The sequence below is a fragment of the Poecile atricapillus genome, chromosome 4 (genome assembly GCF_030490865.1).
Source record: "Poecile atricapillus isolate bPoeAtr1 chromosome 4, bPoeAtr1.hap1, whole genome shotgun sequence".
Taxonomy (NCBI): Eukaryota; Metazoa; Chordata; class Aves; order Passeriformes; family Paridae; genus Poecile; species Poecile atricapillus.
This window is the reverse complement of record NC_081252.1, coordinates 20,592,906-20,613,620: the sequence shown is the minus strand read 5'-3', so window position 1 is coordinate 20,613,620 and position 20,715 is coordinate 20,592,906. Positions and strand designations below refer to the sequence as shown.

At 46.8% G+C, this 20,715-nt stretch overlaps 3 protein-coding genes across 17 annotated transcripts in view; 1 reads left to right on the top strand and 2 right to left on the bottom strand.

The window, feature by feature from the left end:
- Positions 1–1,544, bottom strand: part of SEC31A (SEC31 homolog A, COPII coat complex component) — a 40,913-nt gene extending 39,369 nt beyond the window's left edge. For 6 of the 12 annotated variants that reach the window (XM_058838144.1, XM_058838145.1, XM_058838147.1 and 3 more), the window contains exons 1-3: positions 1,400–1,544; positions 813–1,162; positions 177–259 (exon numbers count right to left, since the gene is read on the bottom strand). In XM_058838144.1, the coding sequence (XP_058694127.1) occupies positions 177–255 (79 nt within the window). In that variant the 5' untranslated portion in view covers positions 256–259; positions 813–1,162; positions 1,400–1,544. The remainder of the gene's footprint in view (positions 1–176; positions 260–812; positions 1,163–1,399) is intronic. The other 6 variants (XM_058838148.1, XM_058838151.1, XM_058838152.1 and 3 more) reach the window with 1 other exon arrangement.
- A 224-nt stretch (positions 1,545–1,768) lies between these two features.
- THAP9 (THAP domain containing 9) lies at positions 1,769–9,135 on the top strand. The gene is made up of 5 exons (XM_058838158.1): positions 1,769–1,901; positions 2,064–2,259; positions 2,345–2,633; positions 2,894–3,044; positions 3,377–9,135. The coding sequence occupies exons 1-5, from the start codon at positions 1,822–1,824 to the stop codon at positions 5,325–5,327; spliced, it is 2,667 nt and encodes an 888-aa protein (XP_058694141.1). The 5' UTR covers positions 1,769–1,821; the 3' UTR covers positions 5,328–9,135.
- A 207-nt stretch (positions 9,136–9,342) lies between these two features.
- LIN54 (lin-54 DREAM MuvB core complex component) overlaps positions 9,343–20,715 on the bottom strand; it is a 37,748-nt gene continuing 26,375 nt past the window's right edge. For 2 of the 4 annotated variants that reach the window (XM_058838159.1, XM_058838160.1), the window contains exons 5-14: positions 20,329–20,484; positions 17,914–18,130; positions 17,121–17,194; positions 16,770–16,967; positions 14,917–15,008; positions 13,650–13,721; positions 11,205–11,307; positions 10,884–11,021; positions 9,969–10,171; positions 9,343–9,640 (exon numbers count right to left, since the gene is read on the bottom strand). In XM_058838159.1, coding sequence (XP_058694142.1) covers positions 9,439–9,640; positions 9,969–10,171; positions 10,884–11,021; positions 11,205–11,307; positions 13,650–13,721; positions 14,917–15,008; positions 16,770–16,967; positions 17,121–17,194; positions 17,914–18,130; positions 20,329–20,484 — 1,455 coding nt within the window. In that variant the 3' untranslated portion in view covers positions 9,343–9,438. The remainder of the gene's footprint in view (positions 9,641–9,968; positions 10,172–10,883; positions 11,022–11,204; positions 11,308–13,649; positions 13,722–14,916; positions 15,009–16,769; positions 16,968–17,120; positions 17,195–17,913; positions 18,131–20,328; positions 20,485–20,715) is intronic. The other 2 variants (XM_058838161.1, XM_058838162.1) reach the window with 1 other exon arrangement.

Sequence of the window (20,715 nt, the reverse complement as noted above, 5' to 3'; positions counted from 1 at the left end):
GCAAAGCATGTTTTCATCAGCACAATGCAAGAGCTCCACTCCAAGCCCCACAACATATACTCCACTCCAGCCCTCGGGACACAGAGCAACTCCTACAGCTTTCAATAATGGGCCCTCCACGGCAGCCACCGCACACAGCCCGAGGTCTGCTAACACGTGCTTCCCAAAAAACTCACCTGTAGCCAGGTAAATGGGGTGCTGCTGGGCAGGGCTCCATGCCTGCATGGCAGTACGGTCTATTTCCTTCAGCTTCATTTTGCTGAAAAGCAAGACCAAGAAAGGTGATGCTTAAATGGTGCATGGTGAGGCTGCACTGCCACGGATTCAGGAGCCGCATTAGGACTTGGCAGAAGCAGCCCGAGGGACTGTTTTCCTAAAGATACCCCACAGACAGACAGCCAAGCCATCCTCTCCAGAGGACACCCAGGGGGAGGGGAGGAATAACTCTCCACTGGCAGAGTAACATCGACACGCAGAGGAAACTGACGGGCACTGAACATAACACAGGAAAACGTGGGCAAAGCTTCAACAGCCGTGAAAAACCCTCTCCTCACAGCACCAAAGCCTCGAGCACCCTACAGCAGCTTTCTGCCTCAACCCACGAAACAAACCCAGCCGCAGGAAGACCCTCCCCAGACCCTGCCACCAAATACCCTCAGCGGCTCATTTCTGGCTCCTATTTCAGTCCCTAGGGCTCCCCCGCCTCGGGTGCACCCCGCGCGGCCAGCGGGACCGCCACCCTCGCCCCGTTTCCGACGGGAACCGGAGGAGAACAGCTGTAAAACAGAGCATTTCGCCGTCCCTGCCCTCACCTCGGCGTCCCCGGCGCTCACCCGTCCCCGGACCGCTCCAACGTGGCAGCCCCGGCACCGCCTCCCGGCCGCCACCGCCTTCCGGGCGCGCCCCGCGGCTTCCGGGCGGCGGCGGCGGGGCCGCGCCTTCCCGGCACGGGGCGGCGGGGGGAGGGTGTGTGGTGTGTGCGTGGGGACGTGAGTGTGTGTGTGAGGATGTGAGTGTGTGTGTGAGGATGTGTGTGTGGGGATGTGAGTGTGTGGGGTGATGTATGTGTGTGGGGATGCGTGTGTGAGTGTGTGTGTGGATGTGCAGCCGCCTTTTCCGCGCGTGTCCTCCGTGTCCCTCGGGGCGGGAGCAGCCATCGGCCCTGGGGAAGAGGGAGACTGGTTAGCGGCGCCGGGACCGGGGGGAGCCGGGGCGCAGTGCCGGCAGCGCGGGGGGCGGCGGTGCCGCCTGTCCTCAGCTCAAGGGCAGTAATCATGGCGTGCTCATGATGTGAACAGCAGTGAGGCTCATCACGGGACAGGGGCCACCACAGGGCGGGGGAACAGCCCGAGGGAGCTCAGCCGGCTTCCACAGCCGGGGACGGCAGCCCCGGACCCACCTCCTCACGGCAGCCGGGCCACAGCTCCGCTGCTGCCGCCTCCCGCCGCCGCTGGGCTCCGCGGCCGCTCGGCGGGCAGACGCCCTGCGCGGGGCGGGCGCTGCCCGGGCCGCATGGCGCGGCACAGCGGGAGAGGCGGCAGCTGCCTCCGGCCCCGCTATAAATGGGGGCTGGAGGCGCGGCTCCCATTGGCGCTGAGGATCGCCCCTCGCCACTGGCTGGCACGCCGCCGCCGCCGCTCCCGGTTGGCTCGGCCCGCTCCCGGTCCCGCCGCCACCGCCGCGGAGACGCCGCCGCGCCGCCGCGCCCAATGGGGCCGCGGTCCGCCGGGCCCGCCGGCCAATGGCGAGGCGGCGCCCAATGGGCGGGCCCGGCGTGGCGCGCGCGGCGGGCGCAGCGGTGGCGGCGCGCGCGTGGCCGCCATGACGCGGAGCTGCTCCGCGCTGGGCTGCACCGCGCGCGACACCGGGCGGAGCCGCGAGCGCGGCATCTCCTTCCACCAGTGAGTGCGCCCGGCCCGCGCCGCCATCCCTGCCTTCATCCCGCCATCCCTGCCTTCGTCCCGCCATCCCTGCCTTCATCCCGCCATCCCTGCCTTCGTCCCGCCATCCCTGCCTTCGTCCCGCCATCCCTGCCTTCATCCCGCCGCCTCCCTCTGCCGCAGGTTCCCGGTGGACGCCGCGCAGCGCCGCGAGTGGATCCGCGCCGTAAACCGCGTGGACCCGCGGAGCCGCCGGGCGTGGCGGCCCGGCCCCGGCGCCATCCTCTGCTCCCGACACTTCGCCGAAGGGGACTTCGAGCGCTACGGGCTGCGGCGGAAGCTGCGGCGGGGGGCCGTGCCCTCCCGCTTCCTCCCCTCGGTGCGGGCGGGTACCGGTCGCGCCCCCCGCTCCCCTCCGGGGGTGCCGCCGTGTGCCGTGACCTCCCCTTTCCTTCCCCCGCCAGGAGCCGCCGGGCGCCGGCCGCAGGCGGAGCAGGACCCCCGGCCGAGCGCTGAAGCAGGCGCTGCCCAGCCCGCCCGCCGGGGACCACAACTACAGCCTGCAGGGACAGCGGGCGGCCGAGCCGCCGCCGCCGCCGGACGCCCCGCGGCAGCGGCAGCAGCAGCCGCCGGGCGCCGGGAGATGCGGCCCCGCGCACCGGCGCAGGACCGTGCCGAGCATCCTCAGGGAGCTGGCGGAGAAGCGGCAGCTCTCTGAGGAAATCGTGAGTTTGCTGCAGGCGCAGTTTTCAGGTACTGCCGGGGACGCTTGCTGAGGCAGAGTGCGCTCCCTCGCTCCGGTTTCATGTCTTTGCTTAACCCGTGCCAAGGAAGAGGTGAGGCACAGTGGTATCGTTGCTGAGTCCTACACTTCGAGCCAGGCTTACGGACTGAGTTGTTCCAGAGGCCACGCTGTTGCCTTGTATTCTGCAGTGCATTTGTGTCGTGCATCCCTCTGTTTCCAGCCATTTATTTGTTTCACTAAAGTTGACCTTTTGTGATTTCTTGAGCAGATTTGCCTCGAGAGTTGCACAGCTGGAGGCAGATGGCAGACTACTCTTCAGAAATGAGGCAATTTGCTTGTCTTCTCCATCTCTACCATATTAAGGCCTATGATTACCTACGGAAGATTCTTCCCCTCCCTCATCCTTACAGCCTGACAAAGCAAGTTTTTATTTATTCATTCATTCAGAATGCATTTCCAGGTACTCGTGTAGAAATAGGTGTAACAGATCCTCCTGAAACCACTTTGTTACTTCCCTGCACGGTCAGTACTTTCCTTGGCTTCCCACCACTAGGGCGGGAGAAAAGAAACTCGGACTAGGCATGAAGGATAGCAGGGCTGCCTTCTTTGCCTTGCATGCCTCAGCCTGCTCTGCAGCTCTGGGCATGGCTGACCACGTCCTGAATGGTAAAAAGTGCTGCCTGTTGCTTCAATTTTTCCAGAATCACATCTCCTACTCACATCCTCGTTTTTTGTTGGTTTTTTTTTCCAGCTGGCTGTCTAATAACGAGGCTGCTGCAGGCTTCAGCAGTGACATTTTTCTCCGGCTTCAGGAAAAGGTGGAGAGAGGAGATCAGGCCTACCGCTATTGCGCCGTGCTGGTACAGGATGTGTCCCTGCAGAAGCAGCAGGAGTGGGACCCACAGACCAAGAGGCTGACGGGCTTTGTTGACTTGGGAGCAGGCATCCTTGATGCTGACGAAGCACCACTGGCGTCAGAAGCGATAATCCTCATGGCAGTCGGCATCTCGAGCACTTGGACAGCTCCCCTTGGCTATTTCTTGGTGAACAGCACGTCTGGCCACTTCCTGGCTCAGCTCCTTCGTCAGGCCATCAATAAGCTGAACAACATTGGGATCGTGGCCCTGGCTGTGACATTGGGTGCCTCCGCTCGCGGTGCTGAGACTGCCAGAGCTTTGGGGATCAGGATAGATCCCAAAAGGATTCAGTGCACTTTCCAGCATCCACCCGGTTCTGCTCACAGCATTGCATACTTCTTTGACGTTTGTCATGCCCTCCTGCTGATAAGGAATGCTTTGCAGTGCTTCCAGAAGGTAGAGTGGCTCGGTGACACCGTGTGGTGGCAGCAGGTGGTGGAGCTGGCGGCTTTGCGGGAGCAGAGGGTGTTGGAGCTGTGCAGTCCTGAGTTGGGCAGGGCTGGGAGTAAAGGGAGTTACCACCTGAAGGTCAACCTTGCTACCCTGCTGTTCAGCGAGGGTGTTGCTGAGGCACTGGAGCACCTCCAGAAGCTGGGCCTGGCCTCGTTTCAGAACTGCAGCGGGACCGTCAAGTTTGTGCGCCTGATGAGCTCTCTGTGCGATGTATTTTATGGAAGAGGTCCCTATGGAAAGAAGTCTTTCTTAGCTGGAAATTACACCAAAATAAGCAACCTCTTCGATGAGGCCAAGAGCTGCTTTGTCAACCTAACAGATGCTGTGGGGAGATACGTTATTAAGAGCAAACGCAAACTGGGATTTCTGAGCTTCTTGCTCAGTGCTGAAAGCCTCAAGTGGCTTTCCTCCAACTACACATGTCCAGAAGGGACTCCTTCCCACCACCTCCATACACATGCCTTTAGCCTGGACCCGCTGGAGCAGTTTCTCAGGGCCCTCCAGGAAGCCTGTGGCAACAGTGGCAGCCCCACCTGTGCTGTGTTCCAGGCTGCTTACCACAAGCTGCTGGCCAGCTGCAGCCTGGCACCTGTCTCACCACACGACAGTGGCAATTCCAGCCCCTGGGATGTATCCCTGTCTCAGAGGAGAGCTCTGACTCTGGGCAGCATTCGTGCTCAGTATCACCCAGCTCCTGGGAGGACTCTGACCCCAGAGTACCCCTACAGTGCAGGCCTGCTTCTGCCCAGCTCTGCCCTGAGCAACGCGCTGACAGATCTGTCGCTGTACACACAGAGCCTCACCTGCACTGCTGGCTGTGTCGCTGAGCAGTTGGCCTTGGACTTGCAATGTGAGGCTTGTCTTGCCTCTCTGTTTGAGGCAGATGAGAGCAGGCTAAGATGCAGGTCAGTGCTCTACATAAAAAAGTTAGGTGATGTGAGTCTGCCCTCGGCCTGTGTGCACCACATAACAAGCATTTCAGAACAAGTCCTAAAGCAATATGTCAAAGTAGGAGGTGCCAACAAAAATACCAAGCTGTGGCACTTGTCTCTAGAACAGAAAGTCTTCCAGGAGCTTCTGGGAGAAAGCCCCCTCTTTCCCACCCTCACAAACCATTTATTTAAGGGGGAGCTGAGCATCAACAACCACTACACAGTCTTAGTAAAGGAAATAACACGGTGTTACTTAAACATAAGAACAAACCCTGCCCAACACCTGAATTTGAAATACCCTTGCAAAAGGCACAAATTGAAGAGACTGAAGGGAAAGCATTTGTTTCCATCACCACTGGGTAGCTGTCAGTCAAGCCAAACCCACACATGGTCTAACTGAGTGGTTCCAAGGATGGCTGTTCCTTGCTGAGATCTAGGCAACACGTGAGGAAACAATGCTGGCAAAACTAGCCTTAATAAGCAGTGATGTTTTGGGCCACTGCAAGTCCCCTAACCAGAGCTTAACTAAGCAAAGCAAGGAACTTTATCCCATCCCCTGTTCCTTCTAGCAATCCAGCAAAGCAGCCATGTATTTCATGAAACTTGCGTGGCAGCTCAGGATGAGCAAGGGTTGCTCCAGGTGCCTGGGGCAGTGGTAGGAGACGCTGCAGTGTCCCTGGAAGTGCTGGGTGGCTTTAGCACTGTGAGTGCTCTTGGCAGAAGGAAACTGATAGGTGATGCGGTTGCAGGGGAATCACATGCACTGGCACTTTGATTTCACCAAAAAGGTGTGCTTTATAAAAGCTGGGAGCAAGAAAGCTTGCAGAGCTTCTACTTAAATAGGAAAATAAAGATGTGAAAAGAACGTATCAGCTTTCCAACATGTCTCATCAAACAGCTAAAGATGCTGGTCAAGTCTAGATCATCTGCATCAGTGCTGAGCCTGTGATCAGATTGCTGTGTCCAGTGGCATCTAGGAGCACCAGTACTCTCCAGGGGCAGGAATACATGGGTATGCTGCAGCAGGGCAAGCATTTCAGTTCCTATTTCACGGCCCCAATCTCCCAGGGCTGGCCCTGTGTCCTGCAGCCCAGGGCACAGGGCACCCTCCTTTCAATGTTCCCACTGATGACTTGAACCATACCTCTGATGCCATCAAGTAGGACAGGCTTCTTCAGTTAATTCATTTTCAGGACAAGGAAGCTGCCTCCAGTGCTTTGCCTGGAATAGCAAAGGCGGAATTGCTGCTAAGGGGTTTCCCTTTGCCATGCAGAACAGGAGTTGCATGCATAGAGATGAAAGGCAACTAATTCCCACGAAACCTGCTGTACAGTCACTTTCAAGATCCATGATGTCCAAAAATGGTGATCTGCTACATCCTAGGGCAGTAATAATATTAAAGGTACTATTTTGCCTACCAGCCACTTGACAAAACTGTCCCTGGTTGGTTTGGATTTCTCCTCCTTCCCTTAGTTCTGCACGCACGCTCCTCTTTGAGAGCAGCAGCACCACGGAAATTCATAGAATCACTGCTGGGAGGAACAAATTAAATCCTCTGGGCTTCTTTTTCCCCAATCCAAATATCTATGCAAAAAACATGTTGAAGCCATCACTGTTACAGAGCCATTCCAGCTACACGAGACTTTGCAGGAAACTATTCCCTGCCCTCTATATGTGATTTTTGGAAAGACTGGCAAAATGCTGTTGAAATCCCAGTGACAGATTGGTTGCAATCATGTAATGTTGGAACACTTGTATTGCCTCCACGTCCAGCTCTAAGATGAATAGTTACAAACTGTGCCATGGACTGCTGTGCATGACAGCACACCAATAGCCAAGGGATATTTACTTATCTCTGGTAGCATTTGGTCTCACTGAAAATCCAAGTCAGTACTTCCATCAGAAGTGGACCTAGTGTTAACAATTTATTTTGATATTTCAGTGGCAAACCTTCCATGTGTATTTGTCAGTGCTGAAGCAAAGGAATGCAAAAAAAATCGTATTTACAGAATAGTATAAATGTTTATTTTTTGTGATTTATCTGACTGTTTTATTTGTACAATATAGAAAAGTGTATTCTTTGAATAGGTCTTGTAAATATAAATTTAATTTTCTACTTTTGGATGTAAACAGAACTATAAAATGAACCCTTGCCCCGTTCCCAATTATTTTTACGTAACTGGATGAACCTGACTGTTAATCTTGTCCAGCAGTTTGATGCAAATGGCTAAGGAAGTACATAAACCAATTAATACACTCTACACCAGGGAGTAGGGAGAGAGGAATCCAAGCTTAGTATTTGAGAAAGCTTGTTCAAAACAAAATAGAAGAACTAAGAGCATTTGATTGCACCTTCAAATCTTTACAAGCAAAATATTCTCCAGCAATGCCATCATACATAATTACAACTGTAATCTAAATTTCACAAGTGCTTTTGCACACTGTATATAAATACACATCACAAAAGGTGCAATTTAGAGTAAGACACTGAATATATACAAAATAAACACAGATTGAAGTCTAAACAAAAGGCATATTGCAATCTGTTTGAAAAATAACGTAAGTAGGTATTACTTTATTCACTTACACTAATTTACATTTATACAAATCTTACTGGACTATATTAGGTCACTAGAAGGGAACGGAATATCCGTACTATCTACAGGTAAAGTTACTGCACTGATTTTTTAGTAAATCCAAGTCCTAATCATGAAAAAACATGGCATTTACTTACACGAGAGGTGGATTCCCTTTTCAGAGATTTGCACAAACGTTGCTATTTATGCTCAGGGAGATGTCCTTAGCAGACAGAGCCCTTCAGACAGCGACTGGCAGGTCACACCTGGTCTGTGAGCCCACCACTGCTGCTGGCTGCCTCCCAGGCATTTCAAGGAGGCACCAGAGAAGGGTCAAGGGCCTTCTGCTCAGCGCACAGGGCTGGGAGTGAAGCATCCTCCCACCCTATTGCCTTGACACACACACAGGCACATATCTCTGCTGCTGGTGTGCCTAGCCCCTACCTCTCCCCAGCTGGTCCTGCTAGGAAACCTGGAGAAAGAGCTCTGCTGCATTTCTCTGTATTTACAGTCTTATAGAAGGAATACAAAATCCCTTTTGGAAAAAACATAGCTAGTTCAGGCTGCAGTGAGACAGGTAATAAAAACGCCTGTGACTAAACATGATTAATGGATATTCATGATAGGTAAGTAAACTACCAGGTTAATTCAGCAAATGTGTTCCACTATCAAAAATGTGATCTGAGATTGCCTGTAACAAATACTGAAAAAAATCCCCTGTCTTAGTCTATACTCAGCTATAGCTGATTGCCCCCCCATTTAGTGTAAAAGGATCTGTGTCTGTTTTCGTAGCAATCCTGATTCCGTGCTAGTACTTCCTCTGATCACAGCTCTCACAATTATTCTAAACGACACTAAAAGAGCCCTTATGCCAAATAAATTGCCAACATGGAGAGAAGCAGCATCCTGAATACCCACAGCCAGGCTGAACATGATCCCTACCTACATTTGCAAGTCAATTCAGATGCAGATTGTACATCTCCCATGACTTCAGCTTCTCAGGCCTAAACACTTTTCCAGGGTTACAGCTCGATCCTAGAAAACACAACAGACTGCACAGCCCTACTTCCAGTGAGGGATTAGGCTGCTGCAGACCTCTGAAAAGCCAAGCTTCACCTAAACATCAGCATCAATCTGCTACACACTTAGGTAACACTACACTGGGCAGACAGTTCAGCATTGTGGTGCGGCTGCTCTTCCTCACTTTCAAGGCCACTGTTTTAGCCTTCAAGTTCCAGCTTAAGAAACACCTGAGCACTCTGCCCCTTTCCTATCAAAAATTCCCCATAATGCCATTCACCTCTATACTCCTTGGGCCCTGCTCTAGAAACATTCTCCATGACTTTCTCAGTGCTAAATCTGCAAGCAACCCCTCTGTATTATTGCCTATGTATCTCACAGTGCTCCATGCACTAAAGGGACATGCTGTGTCAGGTCCTAAATACAAGTACTACCTTCCATTTAGATGCCTATTTCTACTTATTTCCTTTCAGAATTATCTTGGACACGCTCCATATTACAGGCCTGTCAGCAAAAGCATGACCTAGCTGTTGGCATCACCTGTGTTTTTCTCTATGCACAGTGATGCAAATCCATACACTGTAAATAATATATATTATAATAATTTATATATGCCCTTCAGACAATTATTCTGGGGGAAAGGGGAAAACACATCTAATTTTTAAGAAACCCAGGGTAAAAGCTGTACATTGGGAAGAACTGACCTTTAGGCATTGTCTTACGTAGAAGAGGATTTAGCTAAGATTTAAAAAGCTCTACATCTTGTTATAAAAGAATTTGTTTCAATCTTACATGGGTCAATTTACAACAAGCACCAAATTAACAAATATTATTAAATCCTTTATGCTAAACCAAAGTGTCCCTGTGCCTTAAGTGTTCTGTTCAGTCCACTTCATTGTGGCTCATGTGCATGAGTCAGCAGTTCATGGCACAAGGGTCACCTTTGGACTTCCCTGCAGAGCTGATAACCCTCATCAGACAGCGACCAAACTCCTCCAGGATCATGCGCTCTGCTGCAGCTTTGGACTTGCCCGTCTTCTCCGCTTGCTCTGCCTGTGCCAGGAGGCATTCACAGGTTGCATCGGCCACCTCCTTGGTGACAAAGGTAAAGGGCAGCCTGAAACAAAGAAACAGCCACTTAGTGTCTGTAAAAACACACAAGGCACCTAACTCCAGGGCTGGACTAACTTTTCAGTCCAAGGACTGATGAGATTTCATCTGTCCCATTGTTTCCCAGAGCCTTCAGATAATGAATAAGCCTCAGTAACAGCCAAATGAACCGGTGGGTTAGAATCCCTACTGTTACAGGAACAAAATGTCCCATTCACCTGACTGCTCCCACCTCTACAGCTTACACAGACAAGGCTCAGAGATGACAGGGACATGCCTGTCACATCAAAAAGCTGTGCTAGAAACAACTCAAAGAGGGTGTAGCATTAACTTACTTCCCACCACCACTGCTGAGTGCTGGTGTTGGCCTTGTCAGCAAGTCTGAGATCTGGGAAGATAACTTGGTCTTCGCAGCAGTCTGCTGCTGGACCCTGACCTCTGCAGCATCTGCTAAATGCATCAATGTCTTTCGCTCCGGGCTTTCTTCAAAATTTTTACAGCCAATGCATTTGCATATGGAAGAACACATGATTTTTGCCTGAAAGAAACAAACAAAACATAAGAAACCTGTTGCAAGTTTGACTCTCCTTATGAGAAACCACAACAAAAAGGAGATCCTATTTTAATCTCTTACCAATTAGCCACTAGAACAGACTCCCAAGTAGTAGTCCTTTCTCTAAACTCTTGTCTTCCCAGAATGTATACTTGAATCAAACCATAGAATCATAGAGCATAGAATGTAAGTAAGTGGTTTCCCACTCAACCCTTTCTTCATCAGTCTCCAGTGGAATTTACACAGCTGAGTTTTGAGAAATGTCAGTCTACACTGTCTCTACATCCACAGACTGATCAGTTAGCAGATGAAGTAACAACAGCTTTTGCTTTTGAATTCCACAGACACCTTCTATCCCACAGCATCTGTGGGATGCTGCTTCAACTCCTCCTAGGGATTTGGTGCAGTAGATTTCTTTAGGAAATGGTGCTATTCAGCAAAAAACAAATCCAAGCCTAAGTTCAAAGTTGCTAAATTGTTTAAAATTAAAATAACAGAACAGTAGCGACCAACTTTTCCATGTACATACATGGCTTTCTATGTCCAAGCTTCTAGGAGAAGAGGTAACATTATAGGAATAGAAACAAACAGAAGAGAAAACATTATAGCCATACAACAAAGAGACAAAGCGAATGAGAGAAGTCACTACACTAAAGGGAAAAAGCTACTAATTTTCAAATGAGATAATGCTTCGTACCTCGTAACACTCGCAGTAGTTTTTGAGGCATCCCGAGCGCTTACAGTTACACCCTTTGCTGTGCCTCCGATCCGATTCTCCTTCCTTTCCTTTCCCTATTTTGGGCTTGAAGGCTTCAGGGTTTCTGTCGAGGCAGGCCTGTCAATGCAGACCCAAAGGGTCAGTCATTGCATGCAGGGAGCAGAATTTAGAGGTGCAATAAAAGAACTTAAGCCTTGCATATGTGGGAGGAGATCAGAGCATTATACTCCCACTCCAGAGCTTCAGAAAAAAGAAGCTAAATGACTCAGATTCCAGGGGGCAGGGGAAGAGGCCCCTCACCTTTATTGCTTTTTGCCTATCGTTCTCATGGTCCAGGTTGTTATAACAATTTGTACAGTTGCAGTTATTGCAGAATTCACCATTTGCAAAACAGTCACAATACCTGAAACAGAAGATGCAGAAGGCATTTGTAAATGTTGACCATTACATTGGTGTGTGAGTACTGACTCACACACTGCAGTAGCAGAAGTTCCTACTCCAGCACCAATATGGATAATGCTCAACTCCACACGTACAAGTAGTACCAGCCTCACTGCAGAACCTAAATCCTCTGGTGCAGGTCTAGCTGCTGTCTAAAGACACCGATGGAGTTCAAGGGTGTCCACCTGAGCTCATCACATAGCACAGGTCCCCCAAGCAGTAAGAGAAGCTAATGAAACTTTTTCTGAGAGCGACTCTTGGGTCACCCAACTATTGAGGGCCAGTCTGCTGCAGCCACCTCACAGCCAGCTCTGACCCAGACAGTCCAAGTCAGCCCTCAGGTGTCCTCATAAAGCTGAAACAAAAGGCAAACAATTGGAGTGACAGTTAACAGGCAAACTAATCCAGCAAGAAGCTTTTTTTTTTTGGTTAGTTTTGCCCTTAAGTTGAGATGGAAGAATAGAAAAGTAGCAACAATTGTTACATCTTGGAGGCTTTGAAGCACTGGTAACCAGGGGAAAGTTCAGAATGAGGATAAAGTTGACTTTAAAAAAGGACAAATATATGAACAAAAAGCAGCAAAACATGGACAGGTGAAGCCAATCACGTTGCCATGCCTCTTATGTAACTCTGGTGCCTCCCATCAAGAACAGCATCTCACCAATCCACAGACTCACAGATCTGATACATGTAAATACCACATTCATCCCCAGCTCAAACATGGCTTTAGGCCACAATAAACTCTGACTTGCTTCGAGGCTTCCAGGACCACCTCCACCTAATAGCTAAAAGCTGCTGAACCTCTTCACTTGCTTTTCAAATCCTGCTGGGGGTGTATGGTCATTTTTTGGAACCTAAATCCATTGTTAAACTGGCTTTCTGTGGCTTTCCCAGCCTAGCACTACATAAACTAGATTAGGGTTGCCCTGGAGCCCACTGCAACCCTTCATCAGGTTGAACTGGATTTTGGAGATTTTTAGCATCTTGAATTGTCCCAGGAACAAACTAAATCAAAAGCTTTTACAACCTGTAGTAGCTCTGCTTTCTTTTTTAAAATTTAGTGGTAGCATAGTTGTGGTCTCAAAAAAAAAAACAAACCAGTGCCAACATCAGTGCAGAACATAAGTGAGCAAATAACCGAGTTGACTTCTGAGTAGAACAGGCTATGTGCCTACCTTCCATGGGCATTTGGGCAAAAGTAAGTTCCCCTTCAGACAGAAAAAAGATTTTACTAGTGAGAAAGCATCTGTGCCAGAGTGCATTAACCATGTGCTCTGCACCAATGCCCAGAACACATAACATCAGTGACTTACAAGAACAGTTTGTTTCCTAACAGCATTCTGAAGGTGTGAAGTATTCCCCGTGATGGCATTACTCTCCCAGAATTTCTAGGGCACATTCAGGCACCAAAACCTAAACCCCTACACATCTAACATACATTGGGCACTGTGAGGTCAGTCATCTATGTAAAATAGCTGGAAAACAGCTACACATCTTCCTGCTATGCAACAGACAAGTCTGAAAACAGGAAACACAGGGCACACCTCCCCATACAGAGGTGGGGTGCACTACACAAAAAGACACCCATACTTAGGAGTTTAAACACACTTCTTAACTTGGGTTCAGATGCCATTGCATCACTTCCCCCTCAAGTACCACACTCCTGATTTCCTCTTCATTGTCTAGGATTCAGGGAACCGCATATTAATTTCAGTATCTTCTCCCACTCCTGTCCCAAACATATCAGTAAGCTGACTGTGCCTCAAGCTGAAGAAACTCTCAGCTCCAAATGTTTTTGTGTTAAATTCTGATTAATACATGACATGGAACAGCAAACTATCTCATGGATAAGCAAGAGGCAGACCTATCAGTGAAGAACCACTTGTCTATTTAATCCTTTAACAAAAGATACACAGCCCAATTTTTCTGAAGTATTTGATTCAGCATGGTAGTACTGATACACTTCACCAAAGTATAGGAAATGTCCTTGAATGATACCATGAGATACCATTTCACTCATGGTACCAACAAGAAAACCAGAGCTGCTGAGTGGAATTGGCTTCACCATGAAATATGTTACATGATGCAAAATTAGATATTTTTAAATGTTATGGTCCATATAGCTCACAGGAGTTCCAAAATTACACAGGCTCTGCAACATCTCCACCAATATCCACCTTAAATCAGCATCTAGATGTAAAATTTCTGACATACTTAAAACCATTATATTCTGATACTTGGTGCACATTTGTGATGCCAAAAATAAGGCTTAAAAGACAAAAAACTTTACCAATCTGTACTTACAATTTCAAACACAGAGACTTAGTACAATTGCAAGGCTTCCTGGGGCGGTTTGCAGACTCAGAAGAAATTATTCTGTAGGGGGAAAAAGGCATTTATATGCACACAGTTTTATCAGTTCCCTCCTATTTCAAATTCACGTAAACAGCTCATAATAAAAACTTTGAAAAAAAATCTTCATATTCCCCTTGCATTAGGTTTTTGACTGACCATGTGTAAATAACTATTATAAATAATACCTTTCCAACCTAGAAAGAGATGGATTATTTGCTGCCAATTTGGATGCTTGCCTGAAGTAGAAATTAGGCTTTAAAGCTAGAGGAAGCATAACTAAAAAACTGGAGTTAGGGAAACCTTCCCCAGAATCCCTTCAAGTGCAGTGGGACCAGATCCAATCAGAATTCACACAACATGATTGTGCCTTTTCTTTTGTTCTGCTTGGAATTAAAAAAATCCCAGAAAACAAAAAATATCCCCTCTGGTATAATTGGAAAGCAAGCCAAATCATGGGATTCAGTTTTCAGATAAATTTTATAGTAGACACAGTCTTTAACTGCTCCTAAAACTTGGATTTTGTGACAGTAATCGCTTCTGATGAGATTTGTTCCATCCCTATCCAGCAATTTCTGCATGTAATACGAGGGAGATTAAATCAAACCCGTTCATTTGAATAGATGCATCTGGATTTGGGATTAGTTTGCATCAGTTGAGGTCGCAGCAACAAAAAGCACCTTCATATTCACAATTTCCAGCAAACAGTAACACAAAAGGACTTTGCAGAGCAGCTAAGCCTGATGTATTGGCAAAGAGAAAATAATATATGCTAGCTGTTGTTTTCATCCTTAAAGGAAAAATGCCAAGACTGAAAAAACCCAAAGCCTCCTATCAGAATTCATTTTGCTGTTTGGCTGAATTTCTGCATGTGTTAAGTATCTAGCTTATATGTTGTCCAGAGCCTCTTTGCAGCAATGTTGAGAAATAGTTGAGGCCTGTAGCTCACCGGTGCTGCTGCAAACAAAAAATGAGCAACAGGGAGCTTTCAGGTCAAATTCCTGCTACATGAGATCAAAAAACAGAAAGGAAAACACAGCTTTGATCAAGAGGTTGGCTCAAATGTCAGAGAGATTCACATCCTTCAGTCAAGAGGTAATAATCACACCACAGCACACTTGAGTGTCTTGGATAATTCCCCAAACCAAACTCCAAGACCTCATGTTTATTCAAGCAGCCTATTTTACAGGTTTTGGGATTTTTTAATCTAAACTCTTACCCGTTAAATGGCAGCCGTGCCTGGGACTGGACACTGGATGTCCCTGTGAAGCCAGTGTTGCTCGCTATAGATACATAGGATGACTGTTGTAGCTAACAAAACAAAAAGGTTAATGCCTGACATGAAAGAAATTATACACAAGAGGATGTGTGGCTAGTCTTTAAATTAGCTTTCCAGATATTGCTATAAAATGAACTTGCTTCTAAGAACACTTATAGAACTTGGACCAGGTGGCAACTTCCTGCCTCCATACTTCACATAAAAATATTATTTTAGATTATATTTTTTGTTGTTTATTACAGTGTCTAGATCCATATAGATGACAGGGATAACACACAGAAATGTTCAGACCACAAACAGGTCCTGCTCCTAAAAACATGTTCATTTCCCCCCTAATAGAGCAGAATCATTTCCTGCACAAATTTGTGGCTTCCTTTATATACAAGCCACTTACTATGAAATTAAACAAAATGGTTTGCACTCCTCTGCACACCTGAACCCACCATTTATTCTTTATATTAAAAAAAAAATCTCATCAGAACCTGCCAAACAACACTGCTCTGGGCTACCTTCTTTAGCATTACCTACAAGCAGCTTTTTGCTCCTGCTGGAACAGGCTCTGGGGACATATTGGCACATAGCAAATCATAGACCTACTGGGGCCAGGCAAACAGGGACAGGTTGTGACTGGAACACAAACCTCAGAGGACAGGTCCAACAGAGGCTAGTTTTAAAGTAAAATTTGCAGAACTATACAGGAAGGACACAGTAACAATCTTCAGGGTCAAACTGCAACTGTGACAAAACCGAAATGCAACCAGAAACCAGTCTGGTAGCAGTAAGGCCAGGAGCTATCAGAGCCTTTGTTTCTACAAACTTCAGCCTTCAGCAGAACGTAACATTCATTCCCCTTTTCATCCTGAACATCGGTCAGATCTTGGCAAAGAGCAAAAAACCAATCCCTAGGCCTCAGCTGGAGTGACTGCTACCACCTGCTTCTGACCCCTGGCAACGTGCTAAGCATTAACTAACACCACTTTATAACAAAGACAGCCATACTCTGTGACCAAGCAGGTCACATATATGCTCCCTTTCTCCTCATCATCAGGCCCTGAAGGTCCTGTGAACCAAGCAAACAAACCAATAGGATTTTGTCTTCCCCTTACTACAGGTTTCAGGATTCCTGGGCACCAGGGCAATTACTCTGCTCCTTACTGGCCATGGAGGTCTCAGGCACTCAGACAACCAGGTGGTAGTGACCGTCACAGAACAGGGAAGTGTAACAGCACACAGAGCAGTTATAAAATCAAGCTGTTCCAAGTCCTAAGTGATGAACCTGGACTGGAACTGCTGCTGGACACTGAGCCCTGTGACTGCCAGTGGCCAGGGTCACCTTCACTGATACCTACTTCCTCCAAGGACCAAGTGACTTGTACTCTTTCATATGATTTTCAAGTCTAAGTTATGATTGTTAAAGTGATGAAGCAAACTGCATATCAAGATCTGACCCAATATGCAGAGGGTCTAAGTGATTAGAAATTCCAAGTTGAGATCTAGGTGATTCAAATAAGTTGGCATTATAAACTCTGTACTACGCTACTCAGAATTGTACTACACTGATTCTGCTTATAGAAATGCTGCGCTATTATGCTAATAAAAACTCCTGTTGAGAAAACAAAGCTTTAACTGTAACTATGATTGTAATTAAAGTGCCATTGTCATTCTACCAAGGGTCCCTAAAAGAAACTGTTGCCTCAGTGTCAGATGATAGTAACAGAGCAGGAGCCTTTAAGAGAAAGGCAGAATGTTCCATAAGAGCAGCATTTGCTAACCATCTCTGGGACAGGCCATACCTGTGTGACATACTGAGCTGGAAGGACTGCATAGCCAACATTTCCTGTGCCAGGGGCTGGTGCCAGCACAGTGCCTGGCGGGAGGTTGGTGAGGTTGGGCTGGATCTGTGGCAGTGGAGTGGCTGGCATGATAAGTCTTTGTTGGGGCTGACTAGTAGTGACTATTTGAGAAGTTGAATTGATTGGCTTGGGCACGACCTGGAAAGAAAAGAGCTCTTTATTAATCAGTGTTTCAGTCATTCAGAACACACTTTTATTAGCAGAACATTTCTTTACAGAGTTGAAAGCAGACTTTTTTTCTGTCCAGCCAAAACAGGTTAGGAATATTACATGACTTAAACCTTAACTCACCTGTTTCACAGTCTGTGCTGGTACTATGGGAACTGACATACGCACTGGGGTTGCGTTCACCACCACGGGCTTCGCTGGTGTCAAGAAACAACATCACATGAATGTGTATTAGTCACTCCAAGTCCACAGTTCAGCCCTTCAGACTTTCACACATGCATAACACAAAGGTACTTAACACTGTAACTTATGGCATGCAACGCTTGGGTCCAGACAACACCTTTACAAGCAGGTATTTGGCCCAAGAGTGTGTGCACATGTTTTACAGCAATGGCTTAAAAAACCAGCCAGGGTGCAGACCTCCTCTGGACACTGGATTTCCCTTACATCCCTTTTCCCTTTGAAATCTTTTATTCTATCACTGCTCTGGAAAGCAGGGACAGAAACCAGCAAAAACACCTGGCACTTCTAAAGCAATTTACATGGAAGGATCTTCATGTTACAGGAGTTTTGACAATATGCTTGTGGGCTGTCCTACCTTCATGCTCTTCATATAGAGGAGATGAGAGAGGCCATGAACCACCCACAAATCTTGTAAACTAGGGAAAAGCAACCTAAAACGCTCCCAGGATTCAGGCCCAACTACAGAGCAATTTGACACAAAGGAGCATTTTCGCATAGAAACCAGAGGTAGCAGCAGAATATGGAATTAACATAAAAAAAGTCTTACCACAAACCAAGTACATCTGGCAGTCTTCACAGATGTCTGTTGTGTAGGCATTTTAATCGTTACAGAACAAACACGAAAGCTAAACCCAACAGAGGCTTCAGACAATATGTTACCACCAGCACTTACCCTGTTGCAGAGGCTGAGTACTCGTACTGGGATTTTGACTGGCAGATTGGGTTGAACTACTGGCTGTTGTGGCAGTAACGAGTCTGACATAATGGAACTTGCTTCCAGGGACCTGAATCTGCTGAACATTGGGTGCAGTTGCCAAGGGAATAATTGTCTTATATTGAGATGTACCCACTCCTCCTACAGTAATGGTCTGCACTGCTGATTTCACAGCCTGTTAAGCCAACACAGACAGCACGAGTTACTTGTACAAAGGCAGAAAGAACAACAGCATGTTTATTTCTCAATTTGTTAGTGAGCAACTCTAGCATACCATTTGTACCCTTGAGAGGGAAGACAGTTACCCCACTTTTGCTTTCAAAAGTGGAACAGATGTAAAGGGAATAAATGCCTCTCAACAGCTAAGAGTAAACTCAGTTCCATTTTCAATGCTCTACACCAAACAACAGAGTAAACTAGTATTTACATGAGTAGAGTGACTCAGTCCACAAGATACAACATCTGCCAAAATTATTTAAGGTGACTACAGAGAACATGGCTTGATTTCTTTTCCACAATCAAACAAACAAACAGAAATATTCCTACTATTAAAAGCACATAGTAAGAACTTGCAGAACAGTTTGTGCTGCGTCTGTACAGGTATGTCCTGTTAAGATAGTTTGTGATTAAACCACAGAAATCACTGTGCAACCGTTAAGAGAAAAAGGGAACAGAATCCATAAACTGATGGACATCAGAAAGAGTACAAGCTGAGAAATGAAAGAAGCAAGAACAATGAGGAGTAGCAAAACAAATTCATTAAGAAAAAAGGCAAAATGCTGAAAGAAAGGGAGCTCAGCAGACCTGTGCTACCTTACAGCTGAAGTATTAGTATATCTGGAATTTGCAAAAATTCATCTTTCCAACTTTTCTCAAACTACAAACTAATAACAATAACAAGAAAATTTTGTTTCATTGATACACTTTCATAAGTCAGCTGGTTTGATAATAGCCTCTTTTCCCAGACTTGCTTAACCTCAAACCTTGATTTCTTCCTTTTTCCATTTTTTAGAGCTCAGCTTTTTATTCTCAGTATCTTTCACTATTGCTATTAAGCATATTGTCCTTGACATCAAGTTTAAGTACTACATTTGGTTGACAGTATGATGTGAATTCTTATGAAAACATTTTCTCAGCTGCCCAGCTTTCAGCAACTACACAAATGAAATCTCAGTTTGCACGCATTTTACTAGAAACATAACCCTGGTCTTCTAAAAGACTTTTCTTGGGATTTTTTTATTTTTCTTAAGACACTGAAACCTTAACAAACCAGAATATCTAAATAAGCACTATGTGCAAGCACAATCACAGACATTATCAAAGTGAGACCAGACCTGTTCTCTCTAGCACACAAATGAGCAGCTGCTATCCAAGGACAACTGGGAAAACTGTAAAATTCAAGGGACAATTCTTCTAAAGGCATGTTCTTGATTCCAGTGAAGACAGGTGAAGCACTTGTGTTGTGTCAGATAGATTTTCATCAGAACTCTCACAGACATCTCAGTTTTCTCACTTAGGGCGGTTGCATTAGAGAGACTTAACCTTTTAACAACTATTCCCAATGAGTTTTCCAGGGGGAAAAAAGTTCAGATCTCTATGGTGTTCATATTCTCATATCAGCATGCCAATTATCATCTGTATCAGTAAGATAAGACTCGGAAAATCTGTCTGAATCTCTGGTCTCATGCTGTACATGTATGTCCGCTTCCAGCTATATCCATACTCTGGATATATTTACACCCATACACATCCCTTCATGTTTACCACAACAAGAGTAAAAATATTATGATAGAAAAAGATTTACCTAAGATAACAAAAGAGGAAAACAGCAAAAACTGTCAAACGTCAATTTTGTCTTGTGACTAATTAATGTAAAACTATTTATAAAAGCTATTATGGAAAACCCCATTTTTCTAGAAATGACATCTAGGAAATAAATAATTTCTGGTTCTGTAGGTTGCAGACCAGATCTCTAGAGAAGGAATACGAACTCCACTGCTGCAAACCTCAGAAATACCTGGAAAGCAGCCCTAGGCAGTGGCATAGCAACATTGGCAGAAGAAAGAGAACCACCCAAAGAACTCTACCTCTTGTGACTTGGGAGATTCAGTACACAGAAACAAGGATTTGCATCAAGTTGGGCTTTCCAGGTTGGAAAGCTGCTTTCTAACAGCATACCCTTTTATGGGCTTGCAATGGTTTGCACACTTCAGCTGAAGAAGTATATACTCCTTGGGGCAATACTTGAGCCAATTCCTAAGCAATCGCAAGAACACTGTCCAATGGACCACTGCCAACCCATGGTCCAACACTCCAGTCTCCAGCAAGCAATGACACAGACACACCAGAAGACAAAGGAAAGTCAGTCTGTACCTGGGTGGTTGTGTGGTTGACTATAGCCTTCCCAGGGGAGGAGGGTGCTGACTGCTGCACTGTGAGGATCTGCTGTCCTAACGCTACATTCAGTGGGACGCCCACCGTCTTCTGGGGGGAGTTGGGAGGCTGGGAGGCCACTGACACCACTGTTAGCTGCTTGGCAAAACAAAAAGCAGTTTAAACCTCTGTGCAGAATACAGGACCCTGTACACATACATCCCCTTCCTCAGGACAGTACAGCTCTCCACCAGAACAGAGCTCTCTCTGTGAATAAGGGCGCTGCATTTAACCTCAACTCACACAGGTCCAGCTGTAACAACAGCAAATAGAGCCCTTAGGAACTTGAAGGCATCACTGGTTTCCAGCACCAAAAGGCTTCTGCAG